Source organism: Erpetoichthys calabaricus, chromosome 10, assembly GCF_900747795.2.
Source record: "Erpetoichthys calabaricus chromosome 10, fErpCal1.3, whole genome shotgun sequence".
NCBI classification, from domain to species: Eukaryota; Metazoa; Chordata; class Cladistia; order Polypteriformes; family Polypteridae; genus Erpetoichthys; species Erpetoichthys calabaricus.
Genome location: NC_041403.2, coordinates 36,675,737 through 36,695,942, shown reverse-complemented (window position 1 = coordinate 36,695,942; position 20,206 = coordinate 36,675,737). Strand labels below are relative to the sequence as shown.

The 20,206-nt window shown below is 37.4% G+C and overlaps 1 protein-coding gene across 1 annotated transcript in view; it reads left to right on the top strand.

The window, feature by feature from the left end:
- selenoj (selenoprotein J) overlaps positions 1-20,206 on the top strand; it is a 32,529-nt gene that overhangs the window by 8,138 nt on the left and 4,185 nt on the right. Inside the window, exons 5-8 of the mRNA XM_028811097.2 lie at positions 1,860-1,952; positions 10,892-11,048; positions 13,613-13,728; positions 16,333-16,410. Of these exons, the coding sequence (XP_028666930.1) occupies positions 1,860-1,952; positions 10,892-11,048; positions 13,613-13,728; positions 16,333-16,410 (444 nt within the window). The remainder of the gene's footprint in view (positions 1-1,859; positions 1,953-10,891; positions 11,049-13,612; positions 13,729-16,332; positions 16,411-20,206) is intronic.

Sequence of the window (20,206 nt, the reverse complement as noted above, 5' to 3'; positions counted from 1 at the left end):
ATAGTCACAAGTAGACTGCAGAGCTTCCTGTGTTTGATCGACATGGACATGCACAAGAAATACATGTGTAATGCCACGAAAAGTGCACGCTAACACTTCAGTACGCGAGCAATGGTGCGAGGATGCAGTTAGACTTCTTTTTTGGGCACATACAGTTCTACAACACCCTTAGTGGGCTGTGCCTTCTCAGTGTGGACTCTGTCTATGACAGAGTAGGTTTCTTCTTGTACTGGATGTCTGCCTCTGGTAACATTTTGCCAGTCAGAAACCTCTTTGCATTGTTGAATTTGAATGCTTATTGTGCTTAAAGATTTTAGGGATTAGTATTGGATTGGTACTAATATTTTGACTTCGATATCAATACCAACTTTCAAGCCCCAGAACCAGTACCAAAATGGTTCTGAAACAAATAGCAGAAAACTCCAAGTATCTATTGCATCCAAGACATGAATGGATGTATTTCCACATATACACTACGGACTGTAGAATGAAGTGGTTAGGGGGTTGTGGATGGGGGTGAGATGAAAGCTGTTTTCCAGTACTGGTATACCATGCAACCCTACTACGGATTTATTTCTGTCTAACATGGTTTCTTAACCAAACAAAATTACCAAAAATGTTGAGAGACTCAATGTGAGCATGAGATTTGGATTAGACCTATATAACTGTTCTTAAACATAGTATAAAGTTTGAGGATATTATTCTAGAATTTTCTCCTATATACAATATAGGAGCCACCTAACCCGACACAGACAGATGCAGGAGGCACACTGAAAAAAGCACAAGTGATTTTATTTCTTTTCTTGACTTGTGGGAATGGGGAAGGCATTGCCCACAAGTATAGGCCAGTCCCAAGCACAAACACAATAAATCAATTCCTTTTCCATCTTCTTTATTCTCACTTTTCTCCTCCACTTCTCGGCAAGCTTAGTCTCCCTCCTCCCGAATCTGGGTCACCGAGTATTGTCTGCTGGCTTCTTTCATATATTACCTGGGAGTGCTCTAAGTGCTTGATGACCTACTTCCGGCCGCAGTTCTGGGTGTGGTGCAAGGATCAGGATCTCTGCGGCAGCTACAGCGCCCTTTGGTGGTTCCCTTGAAACCCAACAGGGCTGTAGACCACTCCATCTCCCATATAGCCCTGTGGGAGTCTGAGGCATCACTGCAACCCATGGGAGGTACTATCTAGTGACCCAGGGGAGGTAGTGTTCTGCTCCCTTGGTCCTCTCAGCGAAGAGGCATCCTGGCCGTCTGTGACTATATTATCCTCCACTATTATTGGCACTCCTTGTTAAAATGGTTTCAATTAAATGTCGGATGTTTAATTTTTTGCAGTGCAAGATGACAGTTCTTCAGCAAACAGTGATTTTTTTTTTTTTTTTTTTTTTTAAAACCCTTCTTACTAATTTTTACAAGGGGTGCCCATAATAGTGGACGGCAACATATATAATGTTGATTATTTAATGTTTACTGTAAAATATAGAAAATACCATTTGATTTCAGGAAAAAATGGAATATGCTGATATATTTGATGTTTTTTGTGGAGCTTAGAAGACAAACTATATCTGAGTAAATGCTTGAGGATCAAGGTTATTTATTTATGCATTTTTATAATTTTGTGATTTAACCACATGTAAATGGTTTGCTAGAACTGTTAGCTTCACACTGCTTAAAAATTATCTTTGTGCCTTATTCAAGTAATAACTCTTTACTTGCCATAAATGGCTTCCCTTTGCATTTGCATATATGTAATTTTAGATGCAAAGTGTAAAATGTACCATTGAAATATTAGAAAGTATTAATCATAACAAAGTAAGATTCATGTCAAGACTCATGTATAGCATTTTTCTGACTTTAAGGTCCCAGACCACAGTTGCCTATTGAAGGGCCATGGAGACATGCAAGCCTTAAAAGTTTTTTAAAAAATTATGAAAACAAGAAGAAAGAAACTGGTAAGTACCAGTTTATAAGAACTGCTTGTTCCTGTTTTATTAAAAAATGTTTTGTCCATCTTAAAAATAATTGTTGTTTTTTTTCTCTGTTCAAGAATCTTTTTTTTTTTTTTTTTTTAAGAACAACTCTTTACATTATTACTGGGCTGAGAGGGATGAACACAAACGGTCAATTCAAGTCACAGTACACATAACCACAAATATATTGCAAATTTATTAAGGTTACAATCATACCACATGTGTCAAAGTCTTCACAGTGAGAGAGAGAAGAAAACAGAAACTCAATTTTAATGGAAATTCTGAAGAAAAATTGATTCTCATTGTCGTGTGTCCAATTCTGAGGCTGACAAGTTATTTTTGTCACATGACAGTAAGGTGATCTCTCAAAAAATAAGATCAAATTTTATTTGTTACATATTATACATACAGTATAATATGTTGTTCTATGTTGCGCAATTTCAATGACTGCGCCTTTAAGAAGAATATAAAGGACCAATAACAATAATACATTATTTTATAAATATTCAAAAAGTATTAATAGAATTTGTACATAATAATTAATGTAAGAGAGTAATACTATGGCATCATACATTTCTAGATACTTTTCTTTATGCAACATGCAGATGGAGTGTGGGGGGAAAAAGTTCCTCCTTACTCTGTCTGAACTGGATTTTAGGCAGTGATACTGTTTATCTGACAGAAAAGAGATGGTTGTTGGGATGGACTGGTGTCATGGACAATTTCCTTTACCCTTGTCCAGCATCATTTGGTGTAAACGTCCTGGAAGCTATGAGGTACACACAAAGTGATGTGTTCAGCTGACAGCACCACTCTGTCCAGAGTCTTGTGGTCTGTATACTTCTGCCAAAATACTTTTGGTGGTGGACATGTACAATTTCTTTATCAAATCTGATGGCTCGGGGATTACAGATAGTAAAGATGTTACTGTGCTGTCTTCACCAAGGTGTCTGTGTTTGGACCAGGTCAGATTCTCTGATGTGGACGCTGAGTATCTTCAACTGTCCATCTTAGTGATGTTAATACAGTGTGAGGTGGTAGTCTACAATCATCTCATCTCTTGGAGTTAATGTGTAAATTTATTTTCTGTATTATGGACTATTTTGATTTCAGTGTTCATCAAATGCCAGTAGTAACACCACAAAGGTGAATAATCCTGCACATTTTGTATTTATAAAAAACCTCTCTAGTGAAGCTGTATAGTATTACTATAAGCAGTGCAATATTTAGTCTCAAATTCAGAGGTTCATTACATACTTCCATAATGAAATGTTGGGTGTAGTTGTGAATTATTATTTGTTTAATCTGCATCCACTTTAAATTCAAAATGAAAAATAACAAAAATATTTGGACATACTTTTATTTTTAAAAGTGTGTAATGGAATATACTTTGAATTCAAAATACAAAATAAGACATTTAATCTGAATTTGCTTGCAGTCATTTCCATGATATCTGTAAGTAGTTGGCTATGCAGCTGCACCCTGTCACATCCTTTCTTGCAGTGAGGAGAACTGCCTAGAAGCTCCTGTCTTACCTGACTCCTGCTACCCTTACATGAGGATTTCCTATTTTAACACTGTCTTCACTTTGCCTGCAGGCAGCTAGCATGTTTGTTTGGAACGTAGTGCTGTATACATACACAAACTCTGATCTTATCTCGCTTGCAGGTAGTGTTCAACTCAACTCGGGTCAACTGGCATTAATTTTTCAAATGAAAAAATAAATACTGCCCTTGTTACCCCTAAATATGCCAGTGCATGTGCATTACGTAGCTATAAATACATTTTACAGGAAGGGCTGATGCTTGAATTAATTCCTGTGAACAGTGTTGACAAATTGTCTTTTAGATACTTGTGTTGAAGTAATTACTCTTAACCACTTATGTTCCTAGTTAGTAATCATGAAACCAACTGTTCTGCTCATGTTTCAGTGTTTGTGTCCAGGATACTTCTTTATCCATGCATCACACAAAAATATTTATGATTTTTTTAGTCTGTAATTGTTAGAAGCTCAGTAAGACTTAAATAAAAGTCCCCACCAGTTAAAAACAAGTGGGTGTCATATGCTGAAATGATAACTTTGCAGCAGAAATACTTGTCAAAACAGTCATTGGCAGTACGGTCAGTGCAGGTAGACTGCCAGAAAAAGAGCTGTGCTATATCGTGTCACTATTTCACTGTTCGTCAGTATGTCTCTAATAACATATAGGTAGGCCTCTTGCTCAATTCCTGGAGGGATGCAGTGGCAGTAGGTTTTCTTTCCAGGCTATACTGTAATTGGAAGGTCATTTATTACTTCTGAGCGAACATACTTTTTTATATTTTCAAGCATACGTGCATGATGGTGTACTTGAAACTTTTAAATTTGAAGGAACAGCCCTCCTCTACCTTACTGAGTAATTTGTGTAACCTGTCTGAGCTCTAAATTCAAGAAACTGTGAGTGTTGTATATAGTGGTAACCACATAAATTTATTTTTTTAAGTAAGAGCTAAAGAGTGTAATGCTGGGCTCCAGTATATAAAATGAAGAAGAAAATAAGGACAGTGAAAGAAAATCTAATTTAACCCATTGGGTTTATCTTGCTTTCAGTTTTTCCCATTGTTACTTTTTGCCATGCCATAGTCTTGTCTGCCAGCTTAAGGCTAGCAGTGTTAAGCTCCAGTCTAGAAGCACCTGTTTATAAAACTCAAGTTCTGTAACTGGAAGAGGTGATAAAAAGTTCTTTAGAAATATGTATATTCTTGCACTAATTTGGAGTAAAATTTGAAAAGGTTGGCCTGTGAGCTTTAGTAACATATAAAAAGAATCTAGCACAAATTACACAATTTCCTATCCCTACTAAATACATTTATCCATCATGCTCAATCTGTTTAGAAAAATATATGAATACTTTTAGATATTCTCCTCTATTTTGGTGGTAATTCACCTTCCTGGTGGATTTATTTCCCTTTCCTTTGCAGAGGAGAAGAAGAAGAATAATTCAATAAAAAGAGAATTCTGAGGACATCAGTAATCTGATTGTCAGTGCTCATTAAGAATGTGAAATAGATGTAAAATTACGTCTAAAGACTGATCTTCATTAGTCTGCAGTAAAACAGGAGTAATACAGGACAGTCATGCAGAACCTCTGGACAACAGCTAAACGTCTAATGTAACAAGCCATTCTTGCAGTGGTCATTGTTGGTGTTTATGGATCACCATTAAAAAAGACCTGAAAAGACCCCAGTGCTGTTACAGGAAGGTACAAAGAAGGAAACCCTTACCCTCCATAAAGGACACTGTCATTCATCTTGACATTTCCACTGACTAACTTTATATATCAGCGGCCTAGTGGAATAATGTGTTTGATACAGGATGATCACATTGAAACTTGTTGGCATAATTAAACATTATGCAGGACAGTAATAAACAGTGTAGCACTCAATTTAACTGTGAAGCATGGAAGCTATAGTACAATGGTTTGGGCTATTTGGCAGCCAGATGGCGTACTGTTATTCACAGATATTAAATAAGTTAATGGAGCTTTTTCTTCTGTGCCTATTTTAAAAATAACAATTCAGGATTGCTAAGATACAGAGCCTATCTATGCAGCACTGGGTATAAGGCTGACACCAAGCCATTGGTAGAACAACAGTCCATTATAAAGCCCGGTCATTCAAATGCACAGTGGGTCAGTTTAAAATTGCTAATGATCCTGACATACATCCTTTTGGATGTGGGAGGAAAACTCACACAAATACAGAATTGGAGCCAATAATTATGGATCAGTGAGGGAGCAGTGCTAATTATTGTGCACAAGTGCCTCATCTCCTGCTCATTGAAATGTCTTTGCAAGATGGGCAAGTGGTTTAGAGGTTATAACTTACACACTAAAGCAGTCATTTTTATATAATTCAGATGCCCTTCTTTAGAGTTAAAAGGAAAACAGATATTCGGCCAGAAGCTTTCAATTTCAAATACTATTTTTTTTTTTTTTTTTAACTTTTTTTTCTGCTGCAAATGCTATTTTTGATTACCAACAAAACCTTAATGTAATAGTTTTGGATGACTACATCTTACCTGTGCCACTTATATATAATATAAATGTTTTAAAGGCTTCTGAAGTTAACAGACCTCATGGCAACACATTGTGTGGATTTTGCATTGTTATAAGGCGCTTTATAAGCGCTCGACCCGACACAGATTGGACACGGGAGGCACATATAATAGCAAAAGACTTTTTATTTCTCTTCACCTGTGGGGCACGTCTTCTCCGTAATCCCCACAGGCATAACACAATCCCAAACACACAAATGTAAATCACCACACTCCTCTCTTCTACCATCACTCCTCCAAGCTTTGTCCTCCTCCTTCTCCTGACTCTGGCTGTTGAGTGGTTGCAGGCTCCTTTTATGGCCCAGCCGGAAGTGCTCCAGGTGCTTGATCACCTGTTTCCAGTTGTATTTCTGGGTGGGGCTGAAGATTCATCCAGCCAGGCTCAGGGCCCCATGCAGCAGCCACCCCAGATCCCAACAGGGCTGTGGAGAACTCCATCTCCCATGGAGCCCTGCGGGAGGCTGAGGCACCACTCCAACTCAAGGGGGCAGCCATTCAGCGTCCAGGGCTTCTCCCCCTGAATATATAGTGAAGAGGCGTCCGCCACGGCATATTCTTCGTGTATTTTGTGTTGGTGTATAGCAGTTTCCTATTTCATCCTAAAGACATGCATCTCAGTTTAAATTGTGGCTTGGGATGAGAGTATGAGAATATGTGCTCATTGTCAGGCTGTTCGACACAGCCCATATTGCCTGAGACTGTTATCACATGTACAGTAATGAAAAGCCAGTTAGATTTAGAGAGACACAGAGAAAGAGTTACTGTGTATTCATAACAATTTCCACAAAACTCTCCTGTATAAAAGCATAGATATTAATAGAACGGTCTTGGAATAAACAAAAAAGGTGCCTTCCAGGTAAAATGAGTATAGAAATGTTGTTGAAGCATTAGCCTTCATTAAAATTTCATTTGCTTTTAAATTTTTAATCCGTGGGAACTTTTAGTTGGTATGATTTTTAGTTCAAAGCAGAAAGTTAAAAAGCCTGGGTGAATATTTATTTGAAAAAGCTTAAAAGCATTTGAAAGAGAAATCGGTGCCCATTTAGAATGAGGTAATGCTCAAGGCATTCATGAAAAAAATGTTTAAGACATCAGAAAGGCCTAAAAGAGCTACCGAGCATATGTAGACTGCTGTTAGTGAGAAAGGTCATGTATTTCTAATGTTTCTGTGAAGTTTTATTGTTTGGTAGAACAGATAGTTGTAGCATACTCACCAGTTCTTCATTTTTGTATCTATATCGGATGCAAGGATGCTGTGATCATGAAACTATTCAACAAACAGGCATAAGATTTGGTTGGTATAAACCTTTAATACTGGTACATCCAATTGCACATTGCAAAATGTTTATGCAGCACAAAAAATGACGGGTTTCCTCCTCTTTAAAGTTGAGACTTCGAAATTTTTCAACATTTTTTACTAATGCTAGAGGAACAATGGTTATTTGGGTGCTTGAAATCCTGGAAGTACATGGAATCACGCATTGGTAAAATCCAGTCCTGAAATATCCATGAAAATTACATTTTTTTTAAACATGCTTGAAAAACATTATTTTTTTTAATTTATCATTTTTAAAATGTACTTACCAACATTAAAAACAATCTTTTTATGGAAAATATTTAAATTTTGCGCAAAAATCATCTTCACTTGTGCTGTATATTGGATTGGGGAGGGAAGTCTAATGTAAAGGTGCCGTTCTCTTTAATGAGCAAAAGCTCTTTCCACATCAGCATAAGCAATATATAAAATCTGCTTTTTAAGTCTTAATGTAGTAAAAGAGATGCCAGGCAAGTGCTTCTTTGATTTAAATTGTCTGGAAAACCAAAAGTTACATCTGACTTCAGGAAGACAAAACCAAGAAATGTATTGCAAGAAAAAGTTTGCTATCTGTAACACGGGTAAAGCTGCCCTCACAAGGCAAGCCAGCAGTTTGATGCAAAAAGCTTCTCTGGGTTATCGTCCAGGCCTCTCTCACCCATAGGCAGCAGCACGCATAGGGTTACAGGCAGTGCAGTGGATAACCCCACACCTAGTATCTCCCCCTCTATAGACTTATTTCTTTCATTTCCAAAACGGACATTCTAAAATCTGAAAATTTATGGTTCTTAAATATGGCTGATAAACATATGGCTAGTGCTGAAACAGCCCATTGACATTTTTGCACATCTTCTGATTGCGAGATTGCAACATTTTCTCACATAGAGAACGAAAATGCACATACCATTCTTGAAACAGAAGTGTGCCATATTTTGCGACCATGCTGATGCAGAAAACAGAAAAAGCAGACCAATGTGTGCTGCTGCATGAAAAGTTTAAACACAACGCAGTGGATATTCACATTTGGTTATGGAATAATGGTAAGGTAGTTACATGGTGCGAATGACTTGCATTTCAGTTACCATGTGGCAAAAATAAACGTGTAATTCACTGCAGATGTTAGTGGATAGCCCCAAGGTCAGTTGGAAAATGTATTCACTACTAGGGGGCTTCGCCCCCTGCTCGCTTCACTCGCCAACCCCTGTGTTTGGTTTTCCGCATACGCACTTTTAAGATTTTTTTTTTCTTTGAATTGTTGCTATTTCATTAGTTTTCACTTTTATTTCAGAACTTCGGTAAAAACAATATTTGGAATCTTTCGAGTCCCACCATGCTGAATCTTTTAAATGAGGTCCGTGAGACCTAATGACTTTGTACTATAATTCAGGATAGATTTCTCTGTTTGGAATTTCAGCACAGACAAAGCGATCGACATCATCAGCAGTTAATCATTGTTATTTGCAAAGTAACCAATAAATGCATGTGTTGTAAACCCCGTTTTTGAAATTCTCTGACTTAAACTTCAAAGCTTTACAATATTTACATACTTCTGACATATCACCTATGTCCATATATTCGATCTCTATTTGCGTTTTCGTTATTTTTCCGAGTAATAATTTCTCTGTTAGCGCTAATGCAATGTTTACTTTTTGTTTTGACACTTTCATTTTTTTCTGCTTTCATATTTTGTATCTTGCTCTGCATGTGTTTCATGCCTACGTTTTTTTTTTTTTTTTTTTTTTTTTTTTGAGTCTTTTGAATTCCACTGGTTTCATTATCTCTAACCTGCTCTGTATGTGTTTGGCCCCCTTGTTTTTTAACCTCTTTATGACGTTCTAATTTTCCTGCTTTCATATTCTTTAACTTTCTCTACATGTGTATCGCACCATTTATTTATTTTTTTTTTTTTGAGCCTTTCAATTTCCTCTGCTTTCATAATCTCTAACCTGCTCTGCATGTGTATAGTGCCAACGTTTTTGAACGTCTTTATGAAGTTCTACTTTGTCTTTTACTCTTTTTGTCTTTTAATTCTGAGCCCGATTGGATGTGCTTTTTTTTTTTTCAATTCCACATGTTCCAGGCTGATAATTACTTTACTTTCCTTATTTTCTGAATTTGCACCTAGATTATTCTTTTTTCTTTTTTTGCATTTTTTTCTCTCCCAACATTTTTGAGTCTTTTCTCCGCGCTGCTCTTTCTTCTTTGCTTAGTCGTTGACGTTTCATCTATAACTTATTGTCTTTATACGCTTTATATGCGCTGAGAGCCCTGGATCTATGTGTGCTCAAAGCCTTTACACGACTGAATGTTTTGCTGCCCATGGTCTTCTTTGATATTGGTTGTAAGTAGGGCGTGTCTTGCAAGAATCTCATGTTATACGTCCCCGAGAGACGGTCCTGGGTCAATCTCTTGGCACAAAGTCTTTGGCCACAGAGCGTCTCGCAGGGACCCATCTCTTTCGTCTTGTGGGTCTTTTAAGTGTTTTCCGTGATCTTCACGTCAAGATCACATCTCGTCTCCCTAGTCTTTCTCTCCCAGGATTTTTTTTTATAATAGAGAGATAAGAGCATTTGTGAAGACACTATTCTCATTTGAATATTGGAATTCATGGACTACATGGAATAAATGTAGCTTTTAGGGCTCTGTTCCTTGTTGCTGATTGGTGAGTGACAAAATTCATATAAATTTTATGCTGGCTATGTAAAAATACCTTGGTCTGGATAGACAATTACACACCAGACTGAAAAGTTACCAGCATATGTGGCTAGAAAATGTTTTAGTGGCAGGGATGGTATAAGAAATATTGCCTAGTGCAAAAACACAAAAACTAAAAGAAAATCAAAAACCCTGAAACTAAAGTCTACCAGATAGTCAAAGAAATTTTCAGGGACCCACTTTTGACAGATTTATCAAATGCTTTTTCTCCAAGCAGCTTGGTCTGTTTTTTTAAGGCTTGCTAGGCAACTTGTTATACTCCAGGTTCTGAGCTTTGTACCACTTTCACTTTTCGTTGTTGCATTTTTTGTCAAGGTTACCCATCATTTTTGAAAATGTTGTTCAGTCTTTATGTGTTAAATTAAAGAATTACCCTACCACTCATAGCTATCATACATTTTCCAGAAGCTTTTCTTTCCACTTAAAACTTCTGATGGAACAGGAAATTTGTGAGTACACAATGTAAACTGTTGTATCTGACAGCTGCATTGCCGGAGGTACAGAGCTTGAAAGAAAACAAAATATATTCTTTCAACAGCCTATAGTATTCTTATGTCAGCCCTTTACTTAAATATTTATTGTTTTGTGTTAAAACTTCAGTATGCTCTTAAAAGGACCAATGTAGCAAATGCTGCAAAAAGTCAAATCAAGAATTTTACCGATTCTAATGTCTTTATTTTGTCTTTTTTGTGTTAGTTCCTGTTGATGTGATATTGATTACTCAGTTTGAACTGCTACTGACTTATGAAAAAGTTTAAACTTGCATTTACCGAGAATTTATGAAATCATTTGCAGGTTGTGACATCGATAGACAGATTGATGGCATTTCAAAACTGGCTCCTATCGTAGCAATGTATGCCGGAAAACCAGAGCTGTTGGAAAAAGTTGAACAAGCAACTCGAGTCACTCAAAATGATGATGTGTGTGTTAGTCTAACACTGGCAGGTGCAAGGTCAGTCTTCATTTTTTGTAGTGCTTCTTGACCAAGGCTAAACAGTATGCTTTTTTTTTTCCCCTAATGAATAAATTCTTAAATACAATAATGCTTTCTCCGACTTTGAATCTTAAGCCTTTGCACAATAATTATCACAATAGTGTCAAAAGTGAGATGTCCACAGTTTACCAAACATGTCATCATTTATTGCCCAAGTAATATGGTGAAATATAGTCAGTTTGTGAAGTTATACTATTATGCTGATTTCACTATTTTCTAAAACTTGACTAAATACTGTATTCTGGACTATTAGATGCTTGGTTTTGGCTCAATAAAGTTATGTAAAATCAAACCACATTTTGCTTGAAATTATATACATCTACCACACCATACAGAGTAATTAAACAAATTAGCAGAGACCTGCAATCAAAATAAGATTAGAAACAGGTAAGGTATACAGGTGGAGGTAAGGGAAGAACAAAGATAAAGTGATAGGAAAAGGGAGCAAAAAACATCCATTAAAGAAGAAAAAGAAAAATCAAAAAGGATAATTTATCATTGACTGCTAAGAGGAATGTGCTTAGTTGCGGCTCAATGGCACAAGCAGAGATCTAATTAAGTGAAACTTTCTGCAAGAGGCTCAGCTGGAAGCCCACTGTAATAGCAGTATATTTTGAGAAACATGATATGGCCATATTGCAGTATTACTGGAGTCTTAAAGTGCCTGTGGTTGATGGAGCAGCTTCTGTTTCAACAGAATGTAGCATGTGGAAAAAATGTACCTGAATTATGAAGGAAACTGTGGCCAAGATGTGTGTGTAGGATAGGTGGGTGGTGATAGGAGAGACTGTTACCATTACATTAATACAAGAGAGAGACATAATCTGGAGAGTTGAACAGATTGATTCCTTTTGTGGTGGTGTCCACTAGTGTTAAATCTTCTGTCCAATGTTTCCTTCCAGTTCCCGTCAATCTAACCAAATTCTTGCCACTTCTAGGAAGTCTTGGTTACAGCAGAAATTTTAATTGAACAAGGAGTCCCTCCTAAACTTCTAGAATACAATGGAAAGTGTACAACATAAAGCTTTTAGGGCAACTGGCAGACCAGGAGGCAATAAGTATATTTTACTAGTATGTCAAAAATCAGCATACAGGTTGGAAGTATATAGGGTATGTTTTCTTAGGCTAGCATTCCCTGTCTGACATAGGCTCTAAAATATTTTGGATTCTCACTATAACTCTCACTTTAAAAAAAATGTTCTATTAATTATATACTTTCTTAAAGATTACTAACAAAAGCTACACAGTAAAAAAATTGGAGGGGGGGGGGGGACAAATTTCAATTTGTATAGTTACAAGGACATAGAAACGATGACCTGTTCTGAACCTATAAAGGGCCTTATATTGACCTATGTGAAGTTATACTATTGTATATTTTAATATAACTGAAAAGAACAGTGTAAATATATTGAATTAATGTACTTTTTATCATAAAATTTGTTTTTCAAACATGTGTTTGAAAAAATGTTTGCAGCATTGGATACTGGACATTAACTATCCCTAGACAGAAAGTGTGTCAATGTTGTGGCATCATTGGGCTCACACACCCCTGACTAGGTTAGCATTTCTGTGCACATTTCTGTTCAGAATTTTAATTTTATTAATACATGATCAGGATTTATTCGTTCTGGGGATGGCATTTCTTTTCTTACTTTGCATACACTACTAAGCAAATATTATTGTCCAATTCATTTAAAAAAAAAATTCAGGTAATTCAATATTGAGGTATTTAAATTAATAACAGTATCATCTTGCATTGATAAATATAATTTGCACAATGTATGGTAAAAATGTTTGCTTGGTTCTAGTTATGATGTGATCTTGGCCAGTGTTTCCCAGCTACTGGTGCACAGTCCGGCACTAGTCCACAGAATATTTTTTCCTGACTGTGAAAAGTGATTCTCAGATCAAAATGATGCCCTGTTGGATCTTCTATCTGTCTTAGAATGTTTTGAAAAGCATTCTGTAGAGTTTAAATCCCAAAGGCCATTCTCCCACCATTCCACATATTCGATTCATATTAAATCTGGACACTCATAACTCCAGGGGAATTACAGTTAGATATACAATATTTCAAGTTCAGACACTGATTGGACTAGAGAGTAAATAAATATATTATCTTGTCCACCTACCCATCCATGGAGATTGTGTCATCTTCCGCATGTCCAGAAGTCAAAAAGGTTGAGAACCACTGACCTGGATCATGCTGTTTAAGATCAGGTATTATTATAGATTTAAATTTTCCCCCAAACAAATAAGACTCCGATTCTGTTTATTCCAGTACAGGCTCATGGGAAGGCTCAGCACCTTCACGGCAACGAATCTTTCTCAGGCCACCATTTCAATCTAGGACACATTTGAATTCTTCCTCATGTTCAATTAGTTTAGACTTTGGAACATAAGCACAAAGCAGAATACAAAAACATTGAAAACATGGGTTTGAAAAATGAATATATGACGATTTAAGAGCTGTAGCCAATCATTTACCTTTTATGCTCAAGGTTTGCTAAATTTTATTTCAGACTGCTTGAGTATTATGTGCTTCATGGTAGCAGTGAGAAAGCCTTGGATTGTGTACTGGAACAACTGCAGGATGAGCACCAAAAACATCCAGAAGGCCTTGACCAAGTGGTGGCTGGTTAGTCTTTATTTATATTGCAGCTGAAGTGGCACTCATTTCTAATTTCCTTGAATTGTATTTTCTGATTTGTCATGCTCGGCTGTTTTATTTTGCCATATTTTCTGTAAACTGCATAGTCTTGCAATTAATTGCTCAATGTACTATGATTACAGCTTTCTTTAACTGCAAGATATGAAATGATCAAATGGCAAGTTATGAGTTAAATGCTAAGTGTTAAGTAATGTGAAATCCAGTTTCTTATGGTAGGACTGGTGAAATTAGTCTCCAGCTGCACAATAAAAAAGCTCTCAATCACAAGTAAAACTGAAAACCTGCTGCCCTCTAGAGGAGAGCAACATACAGTACATGTCCAATTCTTGCAGTGCTGTGAAGTTGAGATCCTGTGAATGTTAATGTGGAGAATGCATCAGCCATATGTTATAGTGGTGAAGGGCCAGGTATTCTTTACAAAAGTGAACAGATTATCAAGATGGTTTAAAAAACAAAACAAAAAAACAAAACAGGTCAATAAACACATAACTGAGAAGAAAGATTGAGTAAGATTAAATAGTGAGGAACTTAGGCCATTATATTATAAATTTGGTTGACCTGAAACCTGTGGTCTCCAGAATCTGGATAGCAAAGGAATGTCTTGCAAATTAATGCCAGCTGCACATACAGAAACACTTTTGGAACTCTTAAGGTGTATATAGCCAGACAAGGAAGTTGTCCCAAAATTCAGAAGGTATCTTATGGAGAATTTAAACATAAATCTGGTCCAACAGTGAAGACAATCCCAGTAACAAGATAAGAATATGATGGCAACAGTTTAATAGTAATTGGAAGCTATGACTGCAACATCAACAAAAAAATCCCCAAAAAAACACAAACCTCAGCAGCCAAAAGGCAGGATATTTGGCAGAGCGGCTAAAGCATCAGACTGTAAATTCAAAGGTTACTCATTCAGTGCCCACCGCCATATCTGTAGACCTGAGAACAGAGTCTCAGCTGCCTATAACATTAACAGTTACACTATAGCTTTAAACATCTAAGGCATCTTGAGATTATGTTCATTAATGAAAGGTGAAGTATAAGGCTGGATTTTAGCAGCATCTTTAATTCACAACCAATAGACATAGGAACTAGATGAAGGAGTCTTCAAACTTTCTTTGAAATTCTCAGTATTGGTGGTATTGTGTAATAAATGTAGTCATTCTCCATTTACAGCTGAAGACATCAAATGTAAAGTGGGTGAAACAATTTGTATATTTAATAAGAATGAAAAGATAAAGGCTTATAGAATAAAATAGACATAGCTTATGATAATTATTTCCACATATAGAAAGACCACAGGCTTGTTTGCTAAGATAATTATATTAAAATTAACATCTTTTGAAAGATTTATGACTCTATCCATTGTTGAGTTACATCTAGGGTTTTTGTCAAGCTTAGAGGGTTCACCTCTGACCAAGTCATAACTGTCCAGCAGTCAGTTTTGTTTTTTTTACAGAACATCCCAATACATAATTCTTGATGCCCTGAAGAAGAGCCCAAAAGCCAGCTTTACGTTATACAAATTCTAATCTGAAGGGATGTCAGACTTGAAGACTGCAGTTGCTGATGTCGTCACCTGACAATGTCTGATTACATGACTAGAAATTGCTGGGAGTATCAAAACTACATGACTTTTGTGTTGACTTTACGTACTAGTTTTCCATCTTCAAAGTAATGCATGCTCCCTCCTTTTTCTTATAGCCAGTAGCACGTTGTGCGACAGTCAGTGCTGCTTGTATACTTTCCAGGCATAGAAAGTTCAGCTGCAACTCCTCCCCCTCCCCCATTTTTTTATTCTTTTCATTCTGTGTTGGTATGTAAAACTGTAGACATCAGACAGATAAACATCTTTTCCGTTTGCGAGGACTAAAACACCATGCAGCTGCATTATATGCGCTCCACAACTTAACACAAAATCAGATTTGTCTGATCGAGTTGCCGAGTATTTGGACCGAGTCACTGGGTGTCAGATTATGTAAATGAAGTTTATGACTAAAAATTGCTGAAAAAAAGTCATATATTGTGATATGGCCTCTTAAACACCTCTGACAGGAAACAGCCTCTTTATTATCATGCTCATTAATTTCTGGGGCAAAATATATTTGTGTATTTGTTGCCATTTACTAAGCAAGTACATCAAGTGCTAATCAAGACAGCAACTATTTGTTTGTTTGCCGCCCCAAAACCACCCAGAACTGACCCCAAAGTGATGAGTGACAGAATGTTCCTCTTGCGTCCTTTATTTTTTACCTGGTGCAGTGGGGTCCAGAGACACTCTTTATAATTGTGCACTGTTTAAATTTAGAATTGAAATGCCATTAAACAATGTTTTTGAGAGTAAAAAAAAAAACTGCATTGCCCTTTAAAATTTTTCTTTTGAAGTAATTGAAATGAAAGGAAAGAAAGCATTTTGTTTTTACCATTCTCAAAGGTTGCATCAATTAAGCACGTGTTTAAAAAATATTACTAATGTAGCCTAGTCTATTTATGCATAAAACCATTAATCGTATAATTTATGTATTTATTTTTTTTTGCTTTTAATTTTTGTTTCCTTTCTGAATACTGCAGGCCATTTGCAGCAGGTCAAAGCCTTCCTGTCGAAGCCACCAGAAGATGTCACACCTGCAGTTTTCACCAACACATGAGGTAAGAGAGGCTGGGCAGATGTCGTTATCTATCCAGAGTAGACCAGGCTATGGTGGGCAGAGGGAGCTTTTTTAAGTGCTGCCTTTTTATAAAAAGTTGCCGAATTCTGACCACCTTTATAAGCCACAGATTAAGAGTAGACACATTTTTGCAATAAACTTTTGATCAGCAAGACTGCAGTAATACTTAACATATTATATTTATAGTATATCACTTTAGGAAACTCAATGCCATCACTAGTTGTCATTCTGGCAAACAGTAACCTGACTTTTTATCAATTTTTATCAATCTGCCTAAACACAAAATATCCTATTTTAACAACCAATGATTTTCTGAATTTTTTAATCCAATCCAAGGCATAGCTTTGGGTACAAATCAGCAACAGCAAGTCCTGCATGGGTCACCACACCAATGCATACTCAGTGTGCAGTTTTAATCCAAACATGTATGCTTTGGCGTGTGAGAGGACAGCCCACTTACTATATATACTTGCGTTTAAGTTCTCCCGCAGATAAGTCAGGGCTTGATTTTACCGTATAATTTCTGGTATTTTATAATGTCGGTCTTATAAGTCAAATACGTAAAACTCACGCTATTGGTCTAAGAGATTATGATATGCTAACACCCACGTGAGAGATTAACCACAGAGCACACTGACTTTTTCTTTTTTCTATGTATTGTGCCTACGTAACCACACAGTAATACCCAAACTATTCCAAAGCGATGTTTGCACTGTTTTTTGTATCTCATGCACCTTTTTCGTAATCTACTATGGAGCGTTCGAGCAGAAGAGTCATTGACATGGCGAAAGAAACTGGTAACTGCGCTGCTGCAACACAATTCGTTGTGTCTGAGAAACTGATGTGAGATTGGAGGAAGCAAGAAGATGTAAAAAAAATAAATACATTTAACTGTCATATTTTTGAACAGGCATATAATTCGGGGTCTGATTTTAGGATCGATTTTTCGGGTTTCAAGACTCGACTTATACGTGAGTATATACGGTACATATGGAGAGAATGCAAAGACCCTCAAGAAGACCAGAATTCAAACTCTGCCATGGAGTGAAATGAACCACTGTGACACCATGTCTCCTTTGTTACAGTGCAGAGTCTGCTGAGAAGACGGCCGTTTGTCTTACCTTTCATAACTCCAGGAGTTGCCTTAACTCAGAGGAGTGAAACCTATTGGATGGCCACAGTTGTTGCAAGCCTCTCTACAAAAATTGTTGTGTAGTTGCAAGTTTTTTTTTTTCCTGAGAATCAAAGAGAAGTAAGACGCCTCATGTGATACATTTAACGAAGATAAACATCAAGTGTATTTATTCCAGCTGCAGTTCTTCATAATGAAACTGCCAACTGTTTCTTGTGCAAGCAGTACTTCACAAAGCAGTCCAATGCAGGTGACAATTCATCCTTCTTGTGAGGATCACGTTAGCAGTGCAGGTGTACACAGCGGTGAGCACTGATGAAACTGAGTGGTTACTGTGGTGTGCAAAGTCATGTACAGTATAAAGTAACCCGCTGGTTACTGACTTTTTGAAGATTTCTCAGTAATTTTAAGCGAGTCCCACTATGATGTCAAATTGAACATGAAGAAAAAGACATCATCTATAGATACCTGTGGATTAAAGCTTCTTAACTGTGATGTTGGGTATTGATCCTAGTGAAAGGAAAAACGGATAAGCAACTCCGTAACATATGGCTGCAAATATGAATCTAAATTGGAAACAAAGTTTCATTATGTGTGGTCTGCTAAGATCTGTGGTTGGGTTGTCACAAGCCATTTCTATTACTGCTAAAATTACACATTGGGTTCTGCAAAGACGTAGCAGAAAAATTAATGTTGTTGGAGGGCTCATTTATTATATGTGTACATTAGACACAAGCTTAATAGAAAGAACTTAAGAGGTAGCATTGGTATGATTCCTTTAGAGGGTGAGCTAATAGCAATAAGCAGACACTGTATTGAGTGGTCTAAATTGTGAAGCATTTATAACCAGCGGTTTGTTTAGTTAAAGTTTGTAGGATGAAAATGCTTATTATGTACAGCAAAGGGCACAAGTGCTTAGTGAATACTCTGAAGAGCATGACAGCTGAAGCCATGTTCAGCTCTGCATGCGGCTCGTCCATAAACAGAAGGTCTTTCATCCTTGGTTATCAGCTAGAGTAGCTAGCCAGCGTGCCCGTCTCTCCAGTCTTCTATTCATGTCACAAGCCTTGACCAGTTTTTATCCCCACCAGTTCAACTCTGCTCTGAATTACAGTTAAACTCCCAGGGTCACTTCTGCAGGAAATGTCAAGCTATGTCTCCCTTTTGCAGTTCCCGAGGTCCCTGCTCCTTAGTAGACTTCAATAGGCAGAGACTCTCTGGCAACTTCCAGATCCATATTAAAGAGAGACAAAGTCCCGTTTGTCTGCCTGATGAACCATGCGGCCACCTGCCTGGCTGGACGATAGCGAGTCCGTCTCCTGTCAGACCTCAGCCTTTAAAGTATAACATGATCCCATTTCACACAGGTTTGGATTATTTGCAGTCCTCCATGGCGAAAGGCTTTTCTATCCACTAGTCAACCATCAGTAGCCACTATGTTGAGGTTTCTGGCATCCATGCGAACAGTCGGGGTATCTGTCTTATAGAATCCATGAGGAATCTGCTTCGGCTCTTTCCAGCTCCAAAGACGATGGCCGTTTCCCCCATCATGGTGCCAAGCCTGTCAAATGTACAGACCCCTAATAGTTCCCTTGCCTTTCTGACCCCAACCCAAACCCACCCCGTATGAGATTTTTCCCCTCCTCTTGTGGCCTCTCTTTGTTTTGAAGGTTTCCATTGTGACCAGCTGCTAATCCTCTGCAAACTTTGCCCTCTTTCATACTATACAATGCATTTAGAAAATATTCAGACCCCCTTAATTCATTGGCCCAGATTATAAATTTGCAATATATGAAATTATTTTTCCAGTTAATCTGCATAGCCATGTACATTATATTAAATCAAAAGGAACAAATTAAACACCTTTCAATAATTTGAAAAAAAAAGATAAACAAGTGTGAGAATTAAAAATAAATAAATAATACGCTCTGTAAATACAGTATAAAGCCAAATTTACTCAGAGGCAAGTTTGTTGGTGGTCTGCACCTGGTGTATCACATGTGCTCAAGGAATTTATGAGGATAAATTGTCCCCACAAAGGTCCAATAGTAAGGCTATTGAAAATTAAGGCAAAAGCTTTTAAAACAAATAATCCTAAAGAAGCACAGATCTGGGGACAGGGACAAGACCACCTCAAAGGCACCAAAGAGAGTTCAGTGAAGCCCATCATGCAGAAATGGAAAAAAATGACAAAACTATAGCCACACTGCTCCATGCTAAACAAGACTGGCACTTGTCATAGAGGCCTCTGTGATGCCAGCTGTCAGTCTGACTGGGCAGCAGAAGTCCGTGACTGCCATGTGGCAAGGGGGTTCAGGACTCGATAATCTCCATGGCACTGCACAGACAAGGCTTTTATGTGAAAGGGAAGAAGACCTGGCTTCTTGTTGTGGGGATACTTTCCTCCATCTAGGACTGACTGTCTGGTCAAGATCGATGGCAAGGTGAATGCTGCACTGCACAGACAGATCCTGGACCCTCTGCCAGAAAGCTTAAACTGGGGAGGAAGTTTGTTTTCAACTAAAGACCCAAAACACACTGCCAGAGGAACAGGGCATAAGTGTAAAATGAAGAAAATGGATGTCTTTGAGTGGCCCAGTCAGAGTCTTAGTCGATCATCTGTGGTGAAACCTAAAACCTGCAG